This window comes from Actinia tenebrosa, unplaced genomic scaffold (assembly GCF_029948245.1).
Source record: "Actinia tenebrosa isolate PJP-AT-01 unplaced genomic scaffold, QUT_ActTen_1.0 PGA_scaffold5__44_contigs__length_20552954, whole genome shotgun sequence".
Classification (NCBI taxonomy): domain Eukaryota; kingdom Metazoa; phylum Cnidaria; class Anthozoa; order Actiniaria; family Actiniidae; genus Actinia; species Actinia tenebrosa.
Genome location: NW_028292582.1, coordinates 11,281,033 through 11,299,678, shown reverse-complemented (window position 1 = coordinate 11,299,678; position 18,646 = coordinate 11,281,033). Strand labels below are relative to the sequence as shown.

The 18,646-nt window shown below is 39.1% G+C and overlaps 1 protein-coding gene across 1 annotated transcript in view; it reads left to right on the top strand.

The window, feature by feature from the left end:
* LOC116304412 (WD repeat-containing protein 3-like) overlaps positions 1-17,559 on the top strand; it is a 31,218-nt gene extending 13,659 nt beyond the window's left edge. Inside the window, exons 14-35 of the mRNA XM_089037471.1 lie at positions 1,170-1,288; positions 2,270-2,341; positions 2,825-2,918; positions 3,470-3,571; positions 3,903-3,988; positions 4,808-4,876; positions 5,301-5,373; positions 6,092-6,148; positions 7,542-7,642; positions 7,970-7,985; positions 8,863-8,958; positions 11,022-11,075; positions 11,271-11,351; positions 11,423-11,473; positions 11,815-11,880; positions 12,448-12,537; positions 12,915-12,965; positions 13,350-13,393; positions 14,247-14,325; positions 15,339-15,388; positions 15,888-15,981; positions 17,043-17,559. Coding sequence (XP_088893597.1) covers positions 1,170-1,288; positions 2,270-2,341; positions 2,825-2,918; positions 3,470-3,571; positions 3,903-3,988; positions 4,808-4,876; positions 5,301-5,373; positions 6,092-6,148; positions 7,542-7,642; positions 7,970-7,985; positions 8,863-8,958; positions 11,022-11,075; positions 11,271-11,351; positions 11,423-11,473; positions 11,815-11,880; positions 12,448-12,537; positions 12,915-12,965; positions 13,350-13,393; positions 14,247-14,325; positions 15,339-15,388; positions 15,888-15,981; positions 17,043-17,186 — 1,689 coding nt within the window. The 3' untranslated portion in view covers positions 17,187-17,559. The remainder of the gene's footprint in view (positions 1-1,169; positions 1,289-2,269; positions 2,342-2,824; positions 2,919-3,469; positions 3,572-3,902; positions 3,989-4,807; positions 4,877-5,300; positions 5,374-6,091; positions 6,149-7,541; positions 7,643-7,969; positions 7,986-8,862; positions 8,959-11,021; positions 11,076-11,270; positions 11,352-11,422; positions 11,474-11,814; positions 11,881-12,447; positions 12,538-12,914; positions 12,966-13,349; positions 13,394-14,246; positions 14,326-15,338; positions 15,389-15,887; positions 15,982-17,042) is intronic.
* The last annotated feature ends 1,087 nt before the right edge of the window (positions 17,560-18,646 follow it).

Sequence of the window (18,646 nt, the reverse complement as noted above, 5' to 3'; positions counted from 1 at the left end):
TCTTAATTTTAGCTTTAGCATGACGAAGGATGTGATGCCTCTTTTGATTTCTTCCTTCGATTCCTCCCTTTCTTTCTTTCTCTCATTCATTCATTCATTATTTATTTATTTCTCTCTCTCTCTCTCTCTCTCTCTCTCTCTCTCTTTCTTTCTTTTTTCTTTCATTCTTTCTTTCTTTCATCCTTTCTTTCTCCCTTTCTTTCTTTCATTCATTCATTCATTCATTCATTCATTCATTCATACTTCCTTTTTTCCCTCCCTCCCTCCCTTCCATTCTTCCTTGCTTGCTTGCTTGCTTGCTTGCTTGCTTGCTTGCTTGCTTGCTTGCTTGCTTGCTTGCTTGCTTGCTTGCTTGCTTGCTTGCTTGCTTGCTTGCTTGCTTGCTTGGCTTGCTTGCTTGCTTGCTTGCTTGCTTGCTTGCTTGCTTGCTTGCTTGCTTGCTGCTTGCTTGCTGCTTGCTTGCTTGCTTTGCTTGCTTGCTTGCTTGCTTGCTTGCTTGCTTGCTGCTTGCTTGCTTGCTTGCTTGCTTGCTTGCTTGCTTGCTTGCTTGCTTGCTTGCTTGCTTGCTTGCTTGCTTGCTTGCTGCTTGCTTGCTTGCTTGCTTGCTTGCTTGCTTGCTTGCTTGCTTGCTTGCTTGCTTGCTTGCTTGCTTGCTTGCTTGCTTGCTTGCTTGCTTGCTTGCTTGCTTGCTTGCTTGCTTGCTTGCTTGCTTGCTTGCTTGCTTGCTTGCTTGCTTGCTTGCTTGCTTGCTTGCTTGCTTGCTTGCTTGCTTGCTTGCTTGCTTGCTTGCTTGCTTGCTTGCTTGCTTGCTTGCTTGCTTGCTTGCTTGCTTGCTTGCTTGCTTGCTTGCTTGCTTGCTTGCTTGCTTGCTTGCTTGCTTGCTTGCTTGCTTGCTTGCTTGCTTGCTTGCTTGCTTGCTTGCTTGCTTGCTTGCTTGCTTGCTTGCTTGCTTGCTTGCTGCTTGCTTGCTTGCTTGCTTGCTTGCTTGCTTGCTTGCTTGCTTGCTTGCTTGCTTGCTTGCTTGCTTGCTTGCTTGCTTGCTTGCTTGCTTGCTTCCTTCCTTCCTTCCTTCCTTCCTTCCTTTGTACTACTACTACCACTACTACTACTACTTGATTTTATTTTCCTTGGCTTCATTCCTTCTCACTGTTTGGATCTTCATATTTCAGGTGCTGCTGCTCCTCCAAAATAACACTATAGAAGTCCATAATATTCCAGTTTCTGGCCAGATTCCACAGTCTTCTCTTGTAGAACACGTTAGACAGCCTGGACACCGCTCAGACGTAAGGTAACGCTTTATATGTGGTTAAATAAGATATTTAAGCAAAGTTAGACTTGAACTAAGTTGCCACTTATTGCAAGTATCTGTCATCAAGAGGCTATAGCTTCGTGGCCACCTGATAAACAAATTAATGTCTCACGCAATGAGATCAATGATAAAAAGATGGTATCGGGGGACGAGGCTTGCATTGGGTGCTATCCAATTTCGCTAACGCCATGTGCTATCCGATTTCGCTAATGCTAGCTTACGCAGTTTGCAAGCTACACCAACGCTATTTTTTTCCCCACCCACCCTCCACTAAGGTAAGTATAGGTAAGTATTCCATTTCCAAGTCAGTGTGACGGTGCTAGGTGGGAGGTGATAGGGTTGCCATAGTAACCACTGACTTGGCAGTGGAATACTTACCTATACTTACCTTAGTGGAGGGTGAGTGGCAAAACAAATAGCGTTGGTTCCGAGTTCCCGAGGCTCCTCCCACCCAAGCACCAACGCCAAGCTCATCTACGTGTGATATCAGTCAATATTATCAGTCAATATTATCAGTCAATATTATCAGTCAATATTAAGGGGATTGTTAGCAGTGGGGGGAGGTCGACAAAATAACATGGAAAGCTCTACAAACATAACACATCCACCTCCATGGCAACAATTGCATAATTGGCATAATCGAGTTGGCATTGCAGTGCATTGTGGGACTTCTTGGGGTACGAAATACTCACCATCTTGGAAATATGTCCCATAAAACAGCCCCAAAATGCTGTCCAGATTTTTTTCACACCCTAGACGTTGTTGGTGGAAGGAGTAGGAGAGATGATTAACTTTAGAGAGGTATAGATGAATAGATTACTCCCATGAAGTGCAAGCCAAACATCTTTAAACTTTAGAAATAAGCTTGCATCCAAGGAGTTAGAACACAGCACTAATCTTCCAGTGGAGTTTGAAAAATAATCAAAAATGTTTGAGTGACCGAATGATTTCCCTTCGTAGGACCATCAGCCTTAGTTCAGATGGCATGTGCGTTCTATCAGGATCTCAGGAGACCTTGAAGGTCTGGAATAGGTAGGAGAGTCAATCAATCATAATAGAATGGCTCCCTTTTTTGACCGACGGATAGAGGGAGAAACTAAGGCAGATCGCCGGACGGATTAATGGACGAACAGAAGGAAAAACTGACCGACCGACCAACAGAAGGACTAGGAAGATTAAGATTCCCGTTTTTCCTTCCCGCAAACGGCAAACGGGACCACGTTTTCATAGTTTCCCTAAGTTTCACTTTACCTTTTACAAACCTTCTCGACAAAGACAAGTACTCTTTTGTTTATCTACTACTTGGAGATTTTTGCGATTCCTTTTTACTAATTTTAAATAATTTTTTTAATGTTAAACTGACGTTTCACGTTTATCGTTAACGAGAAACTTAAACTCTCTACTAACTTAGGCAGACGGGCGGACGAATAGTCCAACCGATGCAGTAAATGACCCTAAAACAGACAGACAAACCATGTTGCAACCTGTGTTTTTCCTTTGTTCTCTTTATTCTAGAGATTCTCATCAATGTATTCGTACAATGTACACTGGATATGCTCTGTGTTCTTTCTTCGTTCCTGGAGATAAACACGTCATAATTGGAACCAAGGTAACAGGAGACTTGAAAGGAATTAAGATATACAGCTCTAATTAAATTTGTTAAACATTCATTTCGAGGCTGCTGCCTCTTCATCGAGGGGAATGTCGGGGGGGGGGGGGGGGGGGGGGCAGAGTAGCGAGGCATTAGTTCCTTACCGATACCCTGAAACAACCTCTGTGCGGATCAAAGTCAGGGCATGGCTAACTCACAGATTGAACCCTGAAACAACCTCTGGGCTGATCTAAGTCAGGGCAAGGCTAACTCACAGATTGAACCCTGAAACAACCTATGGGCTGATCTAAGTCAGGGCATGGCTAACTCATAGATTGAACCTTGAAACAACCTCTAGGATGATCTAAGTCAGGGCACGGCTAACTCACAGATGAAATTAGAATTTTGCTTGTTAGTGAAGAAACTGGAAATTCCATACACCCTACCCCTCGAATCAAGGGAGAACCCCAACAAAAACATTCTCACATTTGATGTATCTAGTCGAGAAGTGAGTGTACTAACTCGTTTAGTCTTTTGTCCATGATGTATTGGGTTACCTGTGTCTTTAGGAGGGGAAAATCGAGATCTATGACGTTGCGGCAGGAAGCCTTCTAGAGTCCGTGGAAGCACATGAAGGTCCCGTATGGAGTTTATCTCTTGCACCTGACAAGGTAAGGTCCTTCAACACGCGCAATTTCTTCGCGCCACTTGAGCGGCGATTTCAATGGCGATTTTTCGCAACCCCAAATAACCGTGAGTTTTACTAAACATGTTTGGGGAAGAAAATACTGTTTTCTCTTTATCGCAGCTTCTTCCCCTCTCCCTGTGTTATAAGCCGTCAAAAATTATTATCCAGGTGATCTCAAACAATGCGCGCAAAGAAGTGGTAGTTGCTCAGGTGGTCCTAGTTTCAGTGTTTATAAGCGAACAAAGACTGACAATCCACGATATTTTTATAAAAGAATTGAAAGCACAACGCACCATTTTGCATATTCTTTGTAGCGTGGCTTTGTGTCGGGGAGTGGAGATTCGACTGTGAAGTTTTGGGAATTCGAGTTGATAACCGATGAAAATTACTCCAAAACAAGGTGAGGGAAATTGCTATTGGTCATTCTTTATTGGGGAAAGGGGGGGGGGGGGGGGGGACGGAGCATTTTGTTGCGACATCCTGTATGTAAAACGTAGCTAACCCTTGAATCAAAGGAGACCAAACAAACTCTACTCACATATGATACAGTAGCAGTAGACGTTCGTATGTCTGGGGGTGTACGCTATACCCCCAGACATACAAATGTCTGTAAAGTTGTCAATATTCGACTAAGGTTTTCTCGGCCGATATAACACCTGATATAATGAATCTTCGTAAGGTTACTAAGGTAAAGGTGCTCTTTCCAGTACTGGCATTGATTTTTTAATTCAACGCATTTCAATTTTCGGCCGCCATTTTGGCAAGGGGTCTATTCCAGGAATCGAACCGGAACCCTAGAGGGGAGAGGTGAGTTAGTAACACTACATGCACTATGAATCAGAAAAAATGATGTAGAATAATTGCTTAAAGTGCATATCAAGGGAAAAAATTACTTTGAAAAACATCTATATGCGAACAATGTTTTGTACGTGTTTTTAGGAGATATAAACATTTGAAATATCGATGAAATGCAAATGAGATGACGGAAATTCAAGACTAATTATAGGAAAATGCTGTTGTGGGAAGTTCTGCTGTTTTTCATTTGAAAATCATTCTTATAACTGAAATATATAGTTTTGCACACTCTTAGGTAATTTCGCTTCAGAACACTTGTCGTTAATTACACATTCATTTTCATATTGATATTTCAATCAAATGTTTTTATCTTTTAATCACTTTGAAAATTCTTTTGAAATTATTATTTCGTTTGTTTAAACAGCAAACGTCTTGGTATTGCCCATGTACAGACCCTCAAACTGAAAGAGGAGGTCGTTTGCGTTAAATACAGGTTGGTAACCCTATCTAGAATATCACTTATCTTACCGTAGCCATGACTACGTGTTGCCTGATTATTACCGATGTTTGTTTGTTGTTGTTGTTTTTTATTTTTTGCTGTTCTTTCTACGATTTGGGCTCCATTTGGGTTTCATTCCATAGACATTAATTATTACATATATATTTTTCCTTCTTATTTATAATCATATTATATATACTTTCTTATTTTTAACTTTTCTCAATTAATAGATTTATTTATTAATATTATTATTATCATTATTATTATTATTATTATTATTATCATTATTATTATTATTATTATTATCATTATTATTATTATCATGCTTTTATCGATAAATAAGTAATTTGTACATATATTTGTTATTTTATATTATAAATTTTATTGTTATCATTATTATTATTATTATTATTCGTAGCCCGAACCAGAAGTTATTAGCTGTCAGTCTGCTGGATTGTACAGTTAAAGTATTCTTTGCCGATTCTCTCAAAGTAAGTTAGTTATTTGAATTCGGACCATCCAATATAGGGATTTACCGACCGACCGATTGAACTATGAACTAATCTTCCAACTGTCTGACTACCCAATCAAGTGATTTACCCAAAGACCGACTGACCGACCAACTGACCAAAGAACTAACCTTGACTGACCAACCAAGTGATTTACCGACCGACCAACCAAAGAACCAACCCTCCAACTGACCGACCAATCGACCTACCTACATAGAATCCAAACAATTAACCTAGCAGTTAACCAACGAATTAACAAACCTACCTACCGAACCAACCGACCGTTAACAAACTAACTATTCTCACTCGGCACCAGCGCAACAAAACGTCCAAATCCCTCATCCCGTGGATATACGCACATCCCGATACTCCCGGGGATCACTAGTTGACAACCTAATTGGTCGGGGCATAAATACGAGACTTCAAAATGAATAATTTCACCCCCTTCGTTGTACGGTCTTGGTGATCGACTCATCAACGTCCCACCCAACTTCCCTCAGCGATGATCAACCGCTTCCCTCGGCCGGGGTTGTTGCTCTCTATCGCCTCCGGAATTGGCTCTCCCATATCTTAATCAACATGGGCCAATAGGACGCCTGGAGTGATGGTGTAGGGTTAGAATATATTACTAAACACAGCAAACGAACAAGATAGTAGCACGAGTCCCAGTTTTATTTATTTATTTTTTCTATTCTGGTAGTTTTTCCTGTCTCTTTACGGTCACAAGCTGCCTGTCATGGCTTTGGATATTTCCTCAGTAAGTTAATCTGTCATTGTTTAGAATTGTTTTTTCTTTAACTTGTATTTTATCACAACTGAAAAAGAAAAAACTAGCGAAGTTTACTGAGAAAAATGTTGGTCCCAGTTTCTAACAGATTTAGGGTCTGAGTAACCACTGTCAGACCATGAAAAAGAGGGGTTTGGGGGCCCAGTACCTAACAGATGTCATCAGTGAGTAGGGTCTGAGTAACCACTGTCAGACCAGGAAAAAGAGGGGTTTGGGGGCCCAGTACCTAACAGATGTCATCAGTGAGTAGGGTCTGAGTAACCACTGTCAGATCATGAAAAAGAGGGGTTTGGGGGCCCAGTACCTAACAGATGTCATCAGTGAGTAGGGTCTGAGTAACCACTGTCATATCATGAAAAAGAGGGGTTTGGGGGCCCAGTACCTAACAGGTGTCATCAGTGAGTAGGGTCTGAGTAACCACTGTCAGACCATGAAAAAGAGGGGTTTGGGGGCCCAGTACCTAACAGATGTCATCAGTGAGTAGGGTCTGAGTAACCACTGTCAGACCATGAAAAAGAGGGTTTTGGGGGCCCAGTACCTAACAGATGTCATCAGTGAGTAGGGTCTGAGTAACCACTTGTCAGACCATGAAAAAGAGGAGTTTGGGGGCCCAGTACCTAACAGATGTCATCAGTGAGTAGGGTCTGAGTAACCACTTGTCAGACCATGAAAAAGAGGGGTTTGGGGGCCCAGTACCTAACAGATGTCATCAGTGAGTAGGGTCTGAGTAACCACTTGTCAGACCATGAAAAAGAGGGGTTTGGGGGCCCAGTACCTAACAGATGTCATCAGTGAGTAGGGTCTGAGTAACCACTGTCAGACCATGAAAAAGAGGGGTTTGGGGGCCCAGTACCTAACAGGTGTCATCAGTGAGTAGGGTCTGAGTAACCACTGTCAGACCATGAAAAAGAGGGGTTTGGGGGCCCAGTACCTAACAGGTGTCATCAGTGAGTAGGGTCTGAGTAACCACTGTCAGATCATGAAAAAGAGGGGTTTGGGGGCCCAGTACCTAACAGATGTCATCAGTGAGTAGGGTCTGAGTAACCACTGTCAGACCAGGAAAAAGAGGGGTTTGGGGGCCCAGTACCTAACAGATGTCATCAGTGAGTAGGGTCTGAGTAACCACTGTCAGATCATGAAAAAGAGGGGTTTGGGGGCCCAGTACCTAACAGATGTTATCAGTAAGTAGGATCTGGGTAACGTTACTGTAATACCATTTTTGACACCTTGATGCCTTGAACAAGAGGTGAGTGGGACCAAGGTAGCCCCAAAACGAGTCTGGTGGGGTAAGACGACCCACGTAAGTGAAGTCGGGACGTTTCTATTAGGGGAATGAGGAATGATGTCAAATTTGTGATAACAGGATAGCACACTGATCATCACTGGGTCTGCTGACAAGAATATCAAGATATGGGGGCTGGACTTCGGGGATTGTCACAAGTCTATATTTGCTCATGATGATGGGTACGTTTTTGCATATCACAAAAAAAGTGTGGACGCCAAATATTTTCTCCGTTTTCATGTGTGGACGAAAAACTTTTTTTTTCGGTTTCGGTGTGAAAGTTGCAGATTCAGACGGGGCCTCAATGTTATCGAAAACACTCTTATGGGGAGCCATTTTCGTATTGTAAAAAAATCTCTAGGTTATGAAGGGAGGGGGGGGGGGTGCGTATGCCATTGCATTTATCTGATAAGTAAACTACATCCAAGATATCTTTTCCAAAATGTTTAGTCAATAAAAAAAACTTGTATCCAATTTTAATTCCATTTTTGTTTCTTAATTTATTTCAGCATTATGGGACTTCAGGTAAAAACAGTATCTTTTAAAAAGTATTTTTGTGGTTGGCGTAATAGCAGCGTTGAAATAAGCTTGATAATCAGAACGACATAGTAAAGATTTAACCCTACTCATATATTTCCGCCAGAAATGTTTCGGCGTCCTTACGCCATTATCAGTGTGACAAGCTAGCAAAAAGTGTGGCAAAATCCTATTTTGAATCTGCAAGTAACACATGCTAAGCTTTATTTATCTTTGTAATTAGCTTGAATATACACTTATTTCAATAAAGTTGTCACCTGAAAAGCTATAAAGCTGAGGCGGACAAGGATTATGGGTAGATTCATTTTACACGTTCAACCACTTGATAACTAACTGTTCATTGACTTGCGAATCTTTTACCGGTTACAGGCTCACATCTACTGAGCATCATCAAGCTACAGTTTGTATTAAAAAAAGCATTGTATATTTATGCTTTTTTGATATGAAAAGTCAGTGATGATGCTCAGTGATCTCAACTTTCTAGGTTTTTGGTGACTAACTTTATTGAAATAAGTGTGTACTACACTACGCATTTACACGTGCTATTCACTGTATTTAAGCATTTGTAAGAACTATCTTGTCACACTGATAATGGCGTAAGGACGCTGAAACATGTCTGCCGGAGATTGATCAGTAGGGTTAAAACTTTACTATGTCGTTCTGATTATCAAGCTTACTTTTAAAGTCCTATATTAGTTCTTCTTAATTTAATCCAGCTCTGAAATTCCAATCCTATGGACTCTCAGCAGTCCAAATATCTTTATCTTTAGTTTTTGTTCTTCATTGTAAAGGCTGCTCTCCTTATACTCCAAGATGGCTGCTGTCACGTGTTCATATTGATAATACATGTGTACTTTTCTCTCAGTTCATCGCGAACACCCATTACTTCATGTCAGTCAGTAAGGACAAGACCCTGAAGTATTGGAATGCGGACAAGTTTGAACAAATCATGGTGCTACAGGTGAACTATTTCAAATATCTTTGCACGCAGGCATTTCTGCTGAAAGTAAACTTGTAAGTTTGTTTGTCTGAGTATATTTGAATTTGACAATGATACAGACCTACAAAATCATATTTTATTTCACCACATCAAGAAATCTTATCACTGTATTTCAACTTGAAAAACATCGATAATACATTAACAATAAACCAGTAAATCGGAACATTTTTTTATCATTTAACTGTTATAGAAAGTAGAAGTCGTGGTCTGTAGAGCTATTTCTAGTTTGTAACGAAATAGTTGCTTACAGTGTTAAAACTAATTTCTTGTTACAAACGTTTTGAATATAGATCGTACTATTCTTAGTGAAACAAGTAAATCAAACGAGAGTCATTGTCGTTTCTGAGAATGAACTCTCGCGAGGAAAAAATAAATGTTTTTCTTGGAACTGAACCAAGAAACTATACTTCCTGTTGTTCCGAGAAGACATGGTTAAAACCACATGGAATAATAACTAGATTCTTACCTCCCAAGACTGAAACGATTTTAAAATTTGAAAATACATTTCTAACCGAAAAGATAAAAAAATCAAAACTTTGTAAACTAAGAATGTTTTCTCAAAAAGAAAAAAGCTGAGGACGTTACATATTTTTTGTGGTTTTGTGGTTCGACAAGCTAGTTCAGAAAATGGCCAGGTTCTGAAGAGAATTCAAAATAACTTCCTCATCTTCTTTTTGGAACTCAAACCAGGTGTACTTTTGGCAAGTGATGCTCGTATCAACTGTGTAGTGATTTCCTGGGCCTTTCGTGCTGGTGCAACTGAAAGTGACGTGAGCTACGTATTCTTTCGAAAATAAACTAATTTCTGGTTTGAATAGGAGCAAATTCAGTGACCTTTTAACACTTTGACGTTCATATACAAGCCTATTTCTGTAGCCATTGTAGTTAAACAGGTTTTCAAAGGCGCTTCGTAAGTCTTGTTGTGCATCTTCATCGATATTGAAGAGAAAACCTGTCAAATTTTTGGTCATGGCGTCTCTTATTTTAGCCCCTGCCGTGCCAACGAAGTCGTACGTACGTCCATGTGTGAAAGAAAATGTTTCTTTTTGGTTATTCACCCCGCCTTGAAACATAATATTACGCTCTCTCAGTCCGTTGCGAAGGAAGCATCGATTGATAATATAGTCTTTATTATCTTGAAGAGAGCTTACCACTCTTGTCGGCATTTTTAGGGTTAGTAGAGTAGAGAGTAGACCTTGCGCGTGTGTTTGGATCTATCTATCTTTGCTAAAAAGCAGAACTGAAGCGAACGCACTCTTTTTTACGGGTATGAAAATTACTCGAAAGGTGCGCAATGATTGGTTGATCCTTGTTCCGTTTGGCCTTTTGTTAACCTTATATAGGGTTTAAGCGCGTGCTTGTCTGACAAATCTGATTGCCAGGTGATCTCGGAAACGCGCAATGCATGATTTTCTGACTTGAAAAAGAATCAATCCCTAACATGACTGCGCGCCTAGAGTCCTGGACGAAAATAAACATATTGATGTGAAGGACACCATTTCGTTTTCAGTTGGACTTGAATATGTATTCTCTTGAAATGTAGTGTGAAATATTGGTGAAAAGAAGTCATAGCTGCACATTTGTCTAGTTTATAGTAAAGTTTCAAGTTATGTACATAAACAAATTTACAAGAAAAGCTTATTTTAAGTGTTTATCCGATTTTATAATTCGTATAGCCAACAAAGTTAACCTTACAATGTTTTTTGTTTCGAAAATGGTCGAAAACTTGATGATATACTCAAATTGCTATTTACTAGTAAGGTGTGTGTACGTATATTAATATCTTTAATAACAATAAACTTTTTTTGATTTAAAAATGCGTTGTATTTACGTGCTATTCTTATGTGTTATGGTATTGATTATTAACGATCCACACATGTTATTTTTTCTGCTTCTCAAGGCGCGCAAAGGTCGTTCAGCAAACGCGATTCGCAATCTGATTGGCTAATCGATTTCCGTCAGACTACCTGTTGGGTTTTACCATTTGTTTCTCGTAATAAACAAGCGGATATTTATTTGGACAGGGTCATCAGGGAGAGGTCTGGTGCCTAGCTGTCAGTCCCAATGGAGAATACGTGGTGAGTGTCCTAAACAAGTATCTCGATATATTTTCCTCGTGTTACCTCGCATTCAAGCTCTTTAAGATAAACTTTTCAAAAGACTTTTATTGTTAGGTTAGGCAAAATGGCCGCCGAGAGTAAAAAAAACCCGTCGTTAAAGCTGTGTTTTATTTGAGAACCAATTTTGTTTAAGAGATTCTTATTGGTTGACAGGTCACGGGGTCACATGACAAGTCTCTGCGTCTATGGCAACGAACGGATGAGCCATTGATCATTGATGAGGAGCGTGAACAGGTGCGTTTGACGTCATTTCCGTTCTCTTTGTTTGTTTTGAGCGGTAAATTCAACTTTCTTTTCAAACCTAGGAACGAGAAGCTGCTTTTGAAGAAACTCTGGCACAAGGGCCTGAACAAGTCGTAAGTAAAATTACAACAAAACCGCAGGTCTTACAGTTTAGTGCATTTTCCAATACAAATCCTTATAAAGTATAATGTCATTTCAGGGGCGTAGCCAGTGGAGGCCAAGGGGTTTTTGCCCTATTCTCATCCTCACGCTGTAGAAACCTAAACACCCAGAGTTTTTATTTCGGATTTTTTTTTAATTCTTTTTTTTTTTTTTTTTTTTTTTTTTTGACGCGAATTCTCGATTAAGGAAAATAAGGTCACGTGACCTGTTAGGGCTATTGGTATCAGTCGACGTCATTTCCTGTCTTCTGTTGTACTTTTCAAAAGAGTTATTTCACTTTTCTTTATCAAAGATTCCTGGAGAAAATGATTCTGAAGCAAGAAAGGCTGGAAAGAAGACAATGGAAAGCGTGAAATCGGTAAAAAAATCACGAACGTTTTAACCTCTGAGAAATCTGTCAGAGTGACATACAGATGTCACGTCAGAATTTCTTATGTAAAACGTTTTTAGTAAAAGTAGTCTTGTTGTTCGACTGCACATTTTTGGCGAATGCGCATGTGTTTTCAGCTGCGATATGGTTTCTCCAATGTTTGCCGGACGTCGTTTGCTGCACGGGGACTGGGTCGATTCGACTATGAAACCCAAAGCCACCCAGAGCGACACCCAGAGCATGATTTGTTTCATACTAAGCTTAACTAAACTGCTCCGTTAACTAATAAAACACTTTCTCGACCAATCAAAGCGCGCATTCTATATATAAGCTATATATAACAAAGTATGTAATGTGGTCTATACTGGTGAAACAGTGCTCGATGCGTAGGGATGCAGAGCAATAGATATATAGTAAAGATTGGATTAAAGACGAGACATGTTCACTGTGACGAAACTCGGAGTTACAGTGAACATGTCTCGTCTTTAATCCAATCTTTACTATATAATTTATGTATATATTTGAGTTCTATACTTTTTTACTTCATACCAACAGGCGGAACAATTAATGGAAGCCATTGAACTGCACAGAGAGGAATCTGCAAAGATGTTCGAGTATCGAGCCGCTTTGAAAATAAACAAAAAGGTTTTTGATAATAATAACAAAAATATTATAATTAAAAATGTATAATAATATATATTATAATTAAAAAGTGCAATGAAAGGGTTCCAAACATGTCCATTTTTCCCAGCCCAAAACACGTTTTAGGTTGAAAGGAAATTCTTCAAATATCACAATTTCGTTCTGAAACTTGTTCCCGACACAAGTTTTGGTTGCACGAGTAGAAAGCAGTTCTACTTTTCGTGAAACTTTCTCGTGATGAAAGTTTCACAAAGCCAAAATTGCGCCGTTTAACAGCCCAGTGAAACTTGTCTCGCAACGCCGTTGCAAGCAAGTTTCAGCTAAATCTTTCATCGTGAAACAGGGACTTTAGTTTATTAAGCTTTTCTTCGTCCTCACAGGCTCCAATTCCTCCTACTAACCCAATATTGATGGCATTTGGTAACATTTCGGTAAGTAAGATCACAGGGAGCCCAATTTACGTAAAAGCGATATGTGAAAATAAAATCAAAAATTCAATAATTTATAATTGTTTTTAATTCGAGGTCAAGACAATGTCCTTTTCGCATCAAAACTGAGCTATTTTTGTGGTCCATAGAATAGACCCTTTGCACGTGACGTCAAAGCAGCTTAATTTGGAGAGGGGGAAAACAAAAGAATTTTAATCTCATGGGAGTTGGAAACCTATTGTTATGACCTTCAAATTGAGCTACATCCCGACGTTTCTTGCAGATTACGTCTAATTACGTCATGCGTCTACTGACTAATCAGAACTCGTTTTCATGTCTATAGTATTTTTCGTAATCTAATATACTACATTTGGTCATATTTTTCAGTCTTCTCGTTATGTGATACAAGTCACTCAAAAGATCCGTTCCAGGTTAGATGTATTTAGCTTCTTTTTCCTTCCAACTATTGTAATTTACAAAATTCTCGATAGCACAATTCGTCGTCAAGATGATGTAGGTTTGCTGAACGTCAATCAAGGCGTTTCCATGACAATCAATGGGCCTTCCTCTTTATTTTGACGTTGATGATGCTTCTAGATGGCAATGTTGCTCTGCCGAAATAACATGTTAATGACTCACAATTTATTCAATGGGCCTTATTCACGCTGCAGCCATGTTGGATTGGAAAATAGATTCCACCACGCGTAGCCTCGAATATAAGAGTTTGAGAATGAGTTTATGCGAGTGAAGCAAAGGTTTTTATTCTCATGAGGATAAACATGGCTGCCTTTTTTTGTCATAGTCATGGAAACATGGCTGCCTTGTTTTTTTTTTTTGTCATTGTCATGGAAGCATGGCTGCCTCGTTTTTTCCCGTCATTGTCATGGAAACATGGCTGACTTGTTTTTTTTGTCATTGTCATGGAAACATTTTGATTAGCATTCACCAATATCCTATTTTGTTGTGACGGCAAATTTTACATTCTGCGCATGCTATAGACCTCTTTACCTTGGGCATAATGTTGTCCCACTTCAGACCACATATCATTCATTCCCTTGAGTATCATCGCTTTGTTTAACGATTGCGTACGAGAAGACACATGAATTTGGACACAATTCAAACAAAGGTTATTCTCAAGAGAATGACACGTGAACTGAAATAGGAAGGCATTACGCTCGTGATGGAAATGATTATTGAGAAGCACAGGTTAATCGCTAATCTTTAGAAATGATCTTCGACTTATTTATAAATAACTAATTGAGAAAAAAATTGAATTCGTTTTAGTGAGTTGGAAGAAGGACTGGTTGTCTTACCATTTGATTATGTCATTGCTTTTCTGAAGCTACTTGACGAATGGATAAAGGTATCAGCAACTGCTCTACTTTACTGTGGGACCATTTCTCACATTAGAGCGAATTTTGAATGAGTAGATACGTTAAATTCGCAACAGTAATGTGGCCCTACTTAACCTTACGGTGGTCGTTACTACGCGTTTTGAATGCATGCATATCTTGAAGCATAGTTAATAGCTATTAATCTATTAACTTTGCTTGTAGTCAATGGGAAACAATTTCAATGCATGTTATGGCACGTCGTACCGTGTACATGCTGCGTCAGTACTGCATGTTTCCCACTCATACGATAACCATTCTTGAGGGAAGCGATTTCAATGTTACAGCATGTCTTACCGTGTACATGCTGCATTTCAGTATCGTATGTTTCCCACCCATACGATAACAATTTATATGGGAATCCATTTCAATGTTTCAGCATGTCTAACTGTGTACGCGCTGTAAGTCTGTACCGTACGTTTCCCACTTATAGAAAATTTTTCGTATGACTGTGAAAAGTCTGTGCCGTATGCTTGCCTTGCCGCCACCGTGTTGTTTTCTAGACTTTTTATTGGGGGATATTTTATTGCTCAATGTGATTGGCGTGACCTTGTCCGCGCCCTGTTCTGAGCCGAGTTTCGGTTATTTGAAGTGTCATGACCGTGTTCGTGTCGTGAGCTTTTCACAGTCATACAAAAACTGTTCTACGATTAGCCATTTGAATGCTACGTCCATTTCAATGCTACGTCCATTTCAATGCTACGTCCATTTCAATGCTATGGCGTGTCGCACCGAAAACGTGCTGTAAGTCAGTACCATATGTTTTAAACCAATACGAAAACCACTCTAAAAGACCACGTTGTTTCAACACTTAAGAAGAAGAAAAGGCGAACGTGTGCTGTATACACTCACAGAGATTAGTGGAACAAAGCACAACCAGTAATACAATAAGAATGTCCAAAAAATTGGGTACAAAAAAGACACTCCACGACTGCTGTTTGCTAATGATTTTAATGTCAATGTCTGCTTCTCTTTGGTCCAATAGGCAAACTGGGAGATAGAGTTGTCTTGTAGGTGTCTATTCTTCTTGATGAGGTAATTAATTTATTATCAATATGAATAAAAACCTTTTTTTAACTTAAAATTTTATCGACCTCTGAAAGGTATGGGCTGGTCTAAGTTGACAACAGCATCACTAACTCACAGATCCAATTGGAATTCAGCTTTTTTCAGGTTTTTAGCTTTTTTTGGCACTACTGAAGTGAATGCACTACTGCTGCACAACTCTTGATTTCTGTATTGTATATGAATTGCAGTGGTGCATTTTCAGTCTTGGGTTCAAAAGGATTTTAACTTATAGTGATAAAAAATATTAAAATATAGCTCTGGCTATAAATATTATCTACGAGGATTACTAGTAAGCTTAGTATTTATAAATCATTTAAAAATTCAATGTAATATTATAATAATTCCTCTATATATGTACTATAGACGTAGATAATGGAGTATAAATGGTACAAAACCACTAAAAAAATGCAAAGCAGAGTTAACTCTTCGTCAAGTAAAATTTGAAAATTCTTTTCTCACCTTTCAGAATCCACCACAACCAAATAGCAGCCACTAGTAAACTCTTACCAGTAATTGACTCCATTCGTCAGAACACCAAACGACAAGTACACAGACTAAGGGTATGTACAGTAACATAGTTATGTAATATATACATTGATATACACAGCCATTCTTTATGGGCATTTAAAATGGTTGAGCACTGAGCTAGTGTGCTGGAGGTTATGGGGTTCAAGCCTTGGGTGACCGACTCTTAGGGTCTTTAAAAATTTGACTACAATGAACAATTTTAAAAACTCTGCAAATGGTGAGAACGTTGCTGTACCTTTGATAACCACATAAAATGGCTTTCCCTGTTACAAGTGCTAAGTGATCAGTGCTAAGTTAGAACTGTCTTGTGTTGCCTTTATTAAAGTCAAATATCATTGTCATCATCATCATAATCATAATCAATGCCATTAATATAACCATCATCACCATCAACATCACCAACTTCTTCATCATTGTCATTATCAACATCATTTTCATCATCAACACCATCATCATCATCAACGTTGTCACCAACACCATCATAATCATCATCAAAATTATCATTTTCATCATCAACACCATCATCATCAACACCATTAACATAGTCATCACTATGATCACAATCAGCATCATCTTTTTCGTACAGACTAGACATGAATGTAGTAATATTACTTATCAATAGTAATATAGTAATAGTAATAGTAATATAATCTCATGTTCTCCTATTAAACATTTCAAAATTGAAATGAGTTTATTGAACGAGAATATTAAATCATGTTGTAGTTGAATGCACATGAGGATGTTTCTGTATCTGATTTACAGCCTTCTCTTTAGTCCAGACTGGACCCACTTTTCACAAAATTGTATTTATTGTTTTACGAGCACAATGATCCTCTGATCTCTGATTCTAAAAAATGATTGTCCGTTGACTCTGGATCCAGATATTCTTCTCATATTATTACCGCATGCGCGCAGATAAAAGTGGGTCCAGTTCTGGAATAACTTCTCTTGAGTCACTGATTTCTGTTATGTTTCTCCTTATAAATTATTCATAATTTATTTATTCAACCATTTGCTTCTTCTGTCGGGGGGGGGGGGGGGGGGCAACATTATATTTGTTGCTAAACTTTCTTTTAAACGTTTTGGTCTTCAGGATATAATAGGATTTAATCAAGCTGGAATGCAATTTCTTCGCCAAGAAATGGAAGCCAAGGAAATCTCGTTTTTCACTGATGCTACTGAAAAACTAAGAAATATACGAAAGAAACGTAAAACAGTTAAACAAGTTGTAATTTAACCGTTGAATACTGATCTAAGTCAGGGCACCGCTAACTCACAGATTGAACCCTGAAACAACCTCTGGACTGATCTAAGAAAGGACACGGCTAACTCACAGATTGAACCCTGAAACAACCTCTGGGCTTTTACTCACAGAATGAATTGACAAATTATGATGTAGCATATGGGGTTTTGTGGAATTAGAAAAAAAAAAGAAGAGAGCTTTGGAGAAAACCCACTGCATGAAGTACTACTGCCAAATTACATGTACCTCATGTAACAATATTTTGTTGTACGTAGAACTACATTTGGTTGTAACTTGTATAACTAACAAACATGAATGAATGATCAACAAAACTGCCCAATTAATGATTTTTTATTAGTGATTTAAGCTTGCCTTGTATAATTAAGTTTGCATAATTAAATAATAAGAAATTAGTAAAGCGTTGCACTAATCCAATTTTTACAATAAACTTAAAGTTAGATCTGCGAGAATCATCAATCATCACTAAAAAAATGCAAAGCAGAGTTAACTCTTCGTCAAGTAAAATTTGAAAATTCTTTTCTCACCTTTCAGAATCCACCACAACCAAATAGCAGCCACTAGTAAACTCTTACCAGTAATTGACTCCATTCGTCAGAACAAATGATGAGAGACTTCAAAATGAATAATTTCACCCCCTTCGTTGTACGGTCTTGGTGATCGACTCATCAACGTCCCGCCCAACTTCCCTCGGCCGGGGTTGTTGCTCTCTATCGCCTCCGGAATTGACTCTCCCATATCTTAATCAACATGGGCCAATAGGACGCCTGGAGTGATGGTGTAGGGTTAGAATATATTACTAAACACAGCAAACGAACAAGATAGTAGCACGAGTCCCAGTTTTATTTATTTATTTTTTCTATTCTGGTAGTTTTTCCTGTCTCTTTACGGTCACAAGCTGCCTGTCATGGCTTTGGATATTTCCTCAGTAAGTTAATCTGTCATTGTTTAGAATTGTTTTTTCTTTAACTTGTATTTTATCACAACTGAAAAAGAAAAAACTAGCGAAGTTTACTGAGAAAAATGTTGGTCCCAGTTTCTAACAGATTTAGGGTCTGAGTAACCACTGTCAGACCATGAAAAAGAGGGGTTTGGGGGCCCAGTACCTAACAGATGTCATCAGTGAGTAGGGTCTGAGTAACCACTTGTCAGAAAAGAGGGGTTTGGGGGCCCAGTACCTAACAGATGTCATCAGTGAGTAGGGTCTGAGTAACCACTTGTCAGACCATGAAAAAGAGGGGTTTGGGGGCCCAGTACCTAACAGATGTCATCAGTGAGTAGGGTCTGAGTAACCACTGTCAGACCAGGAAAAAGAGGGGTTTGGGGGCCCAGTACCTAACAGATGTCATCAGTGAGTAGGGTCTGAGTAACCACTTGTCAGACCATGAAAAAGAGGGGTTTGGGGGCCCAGTACCTAACAGATGTCATCAGTGAGT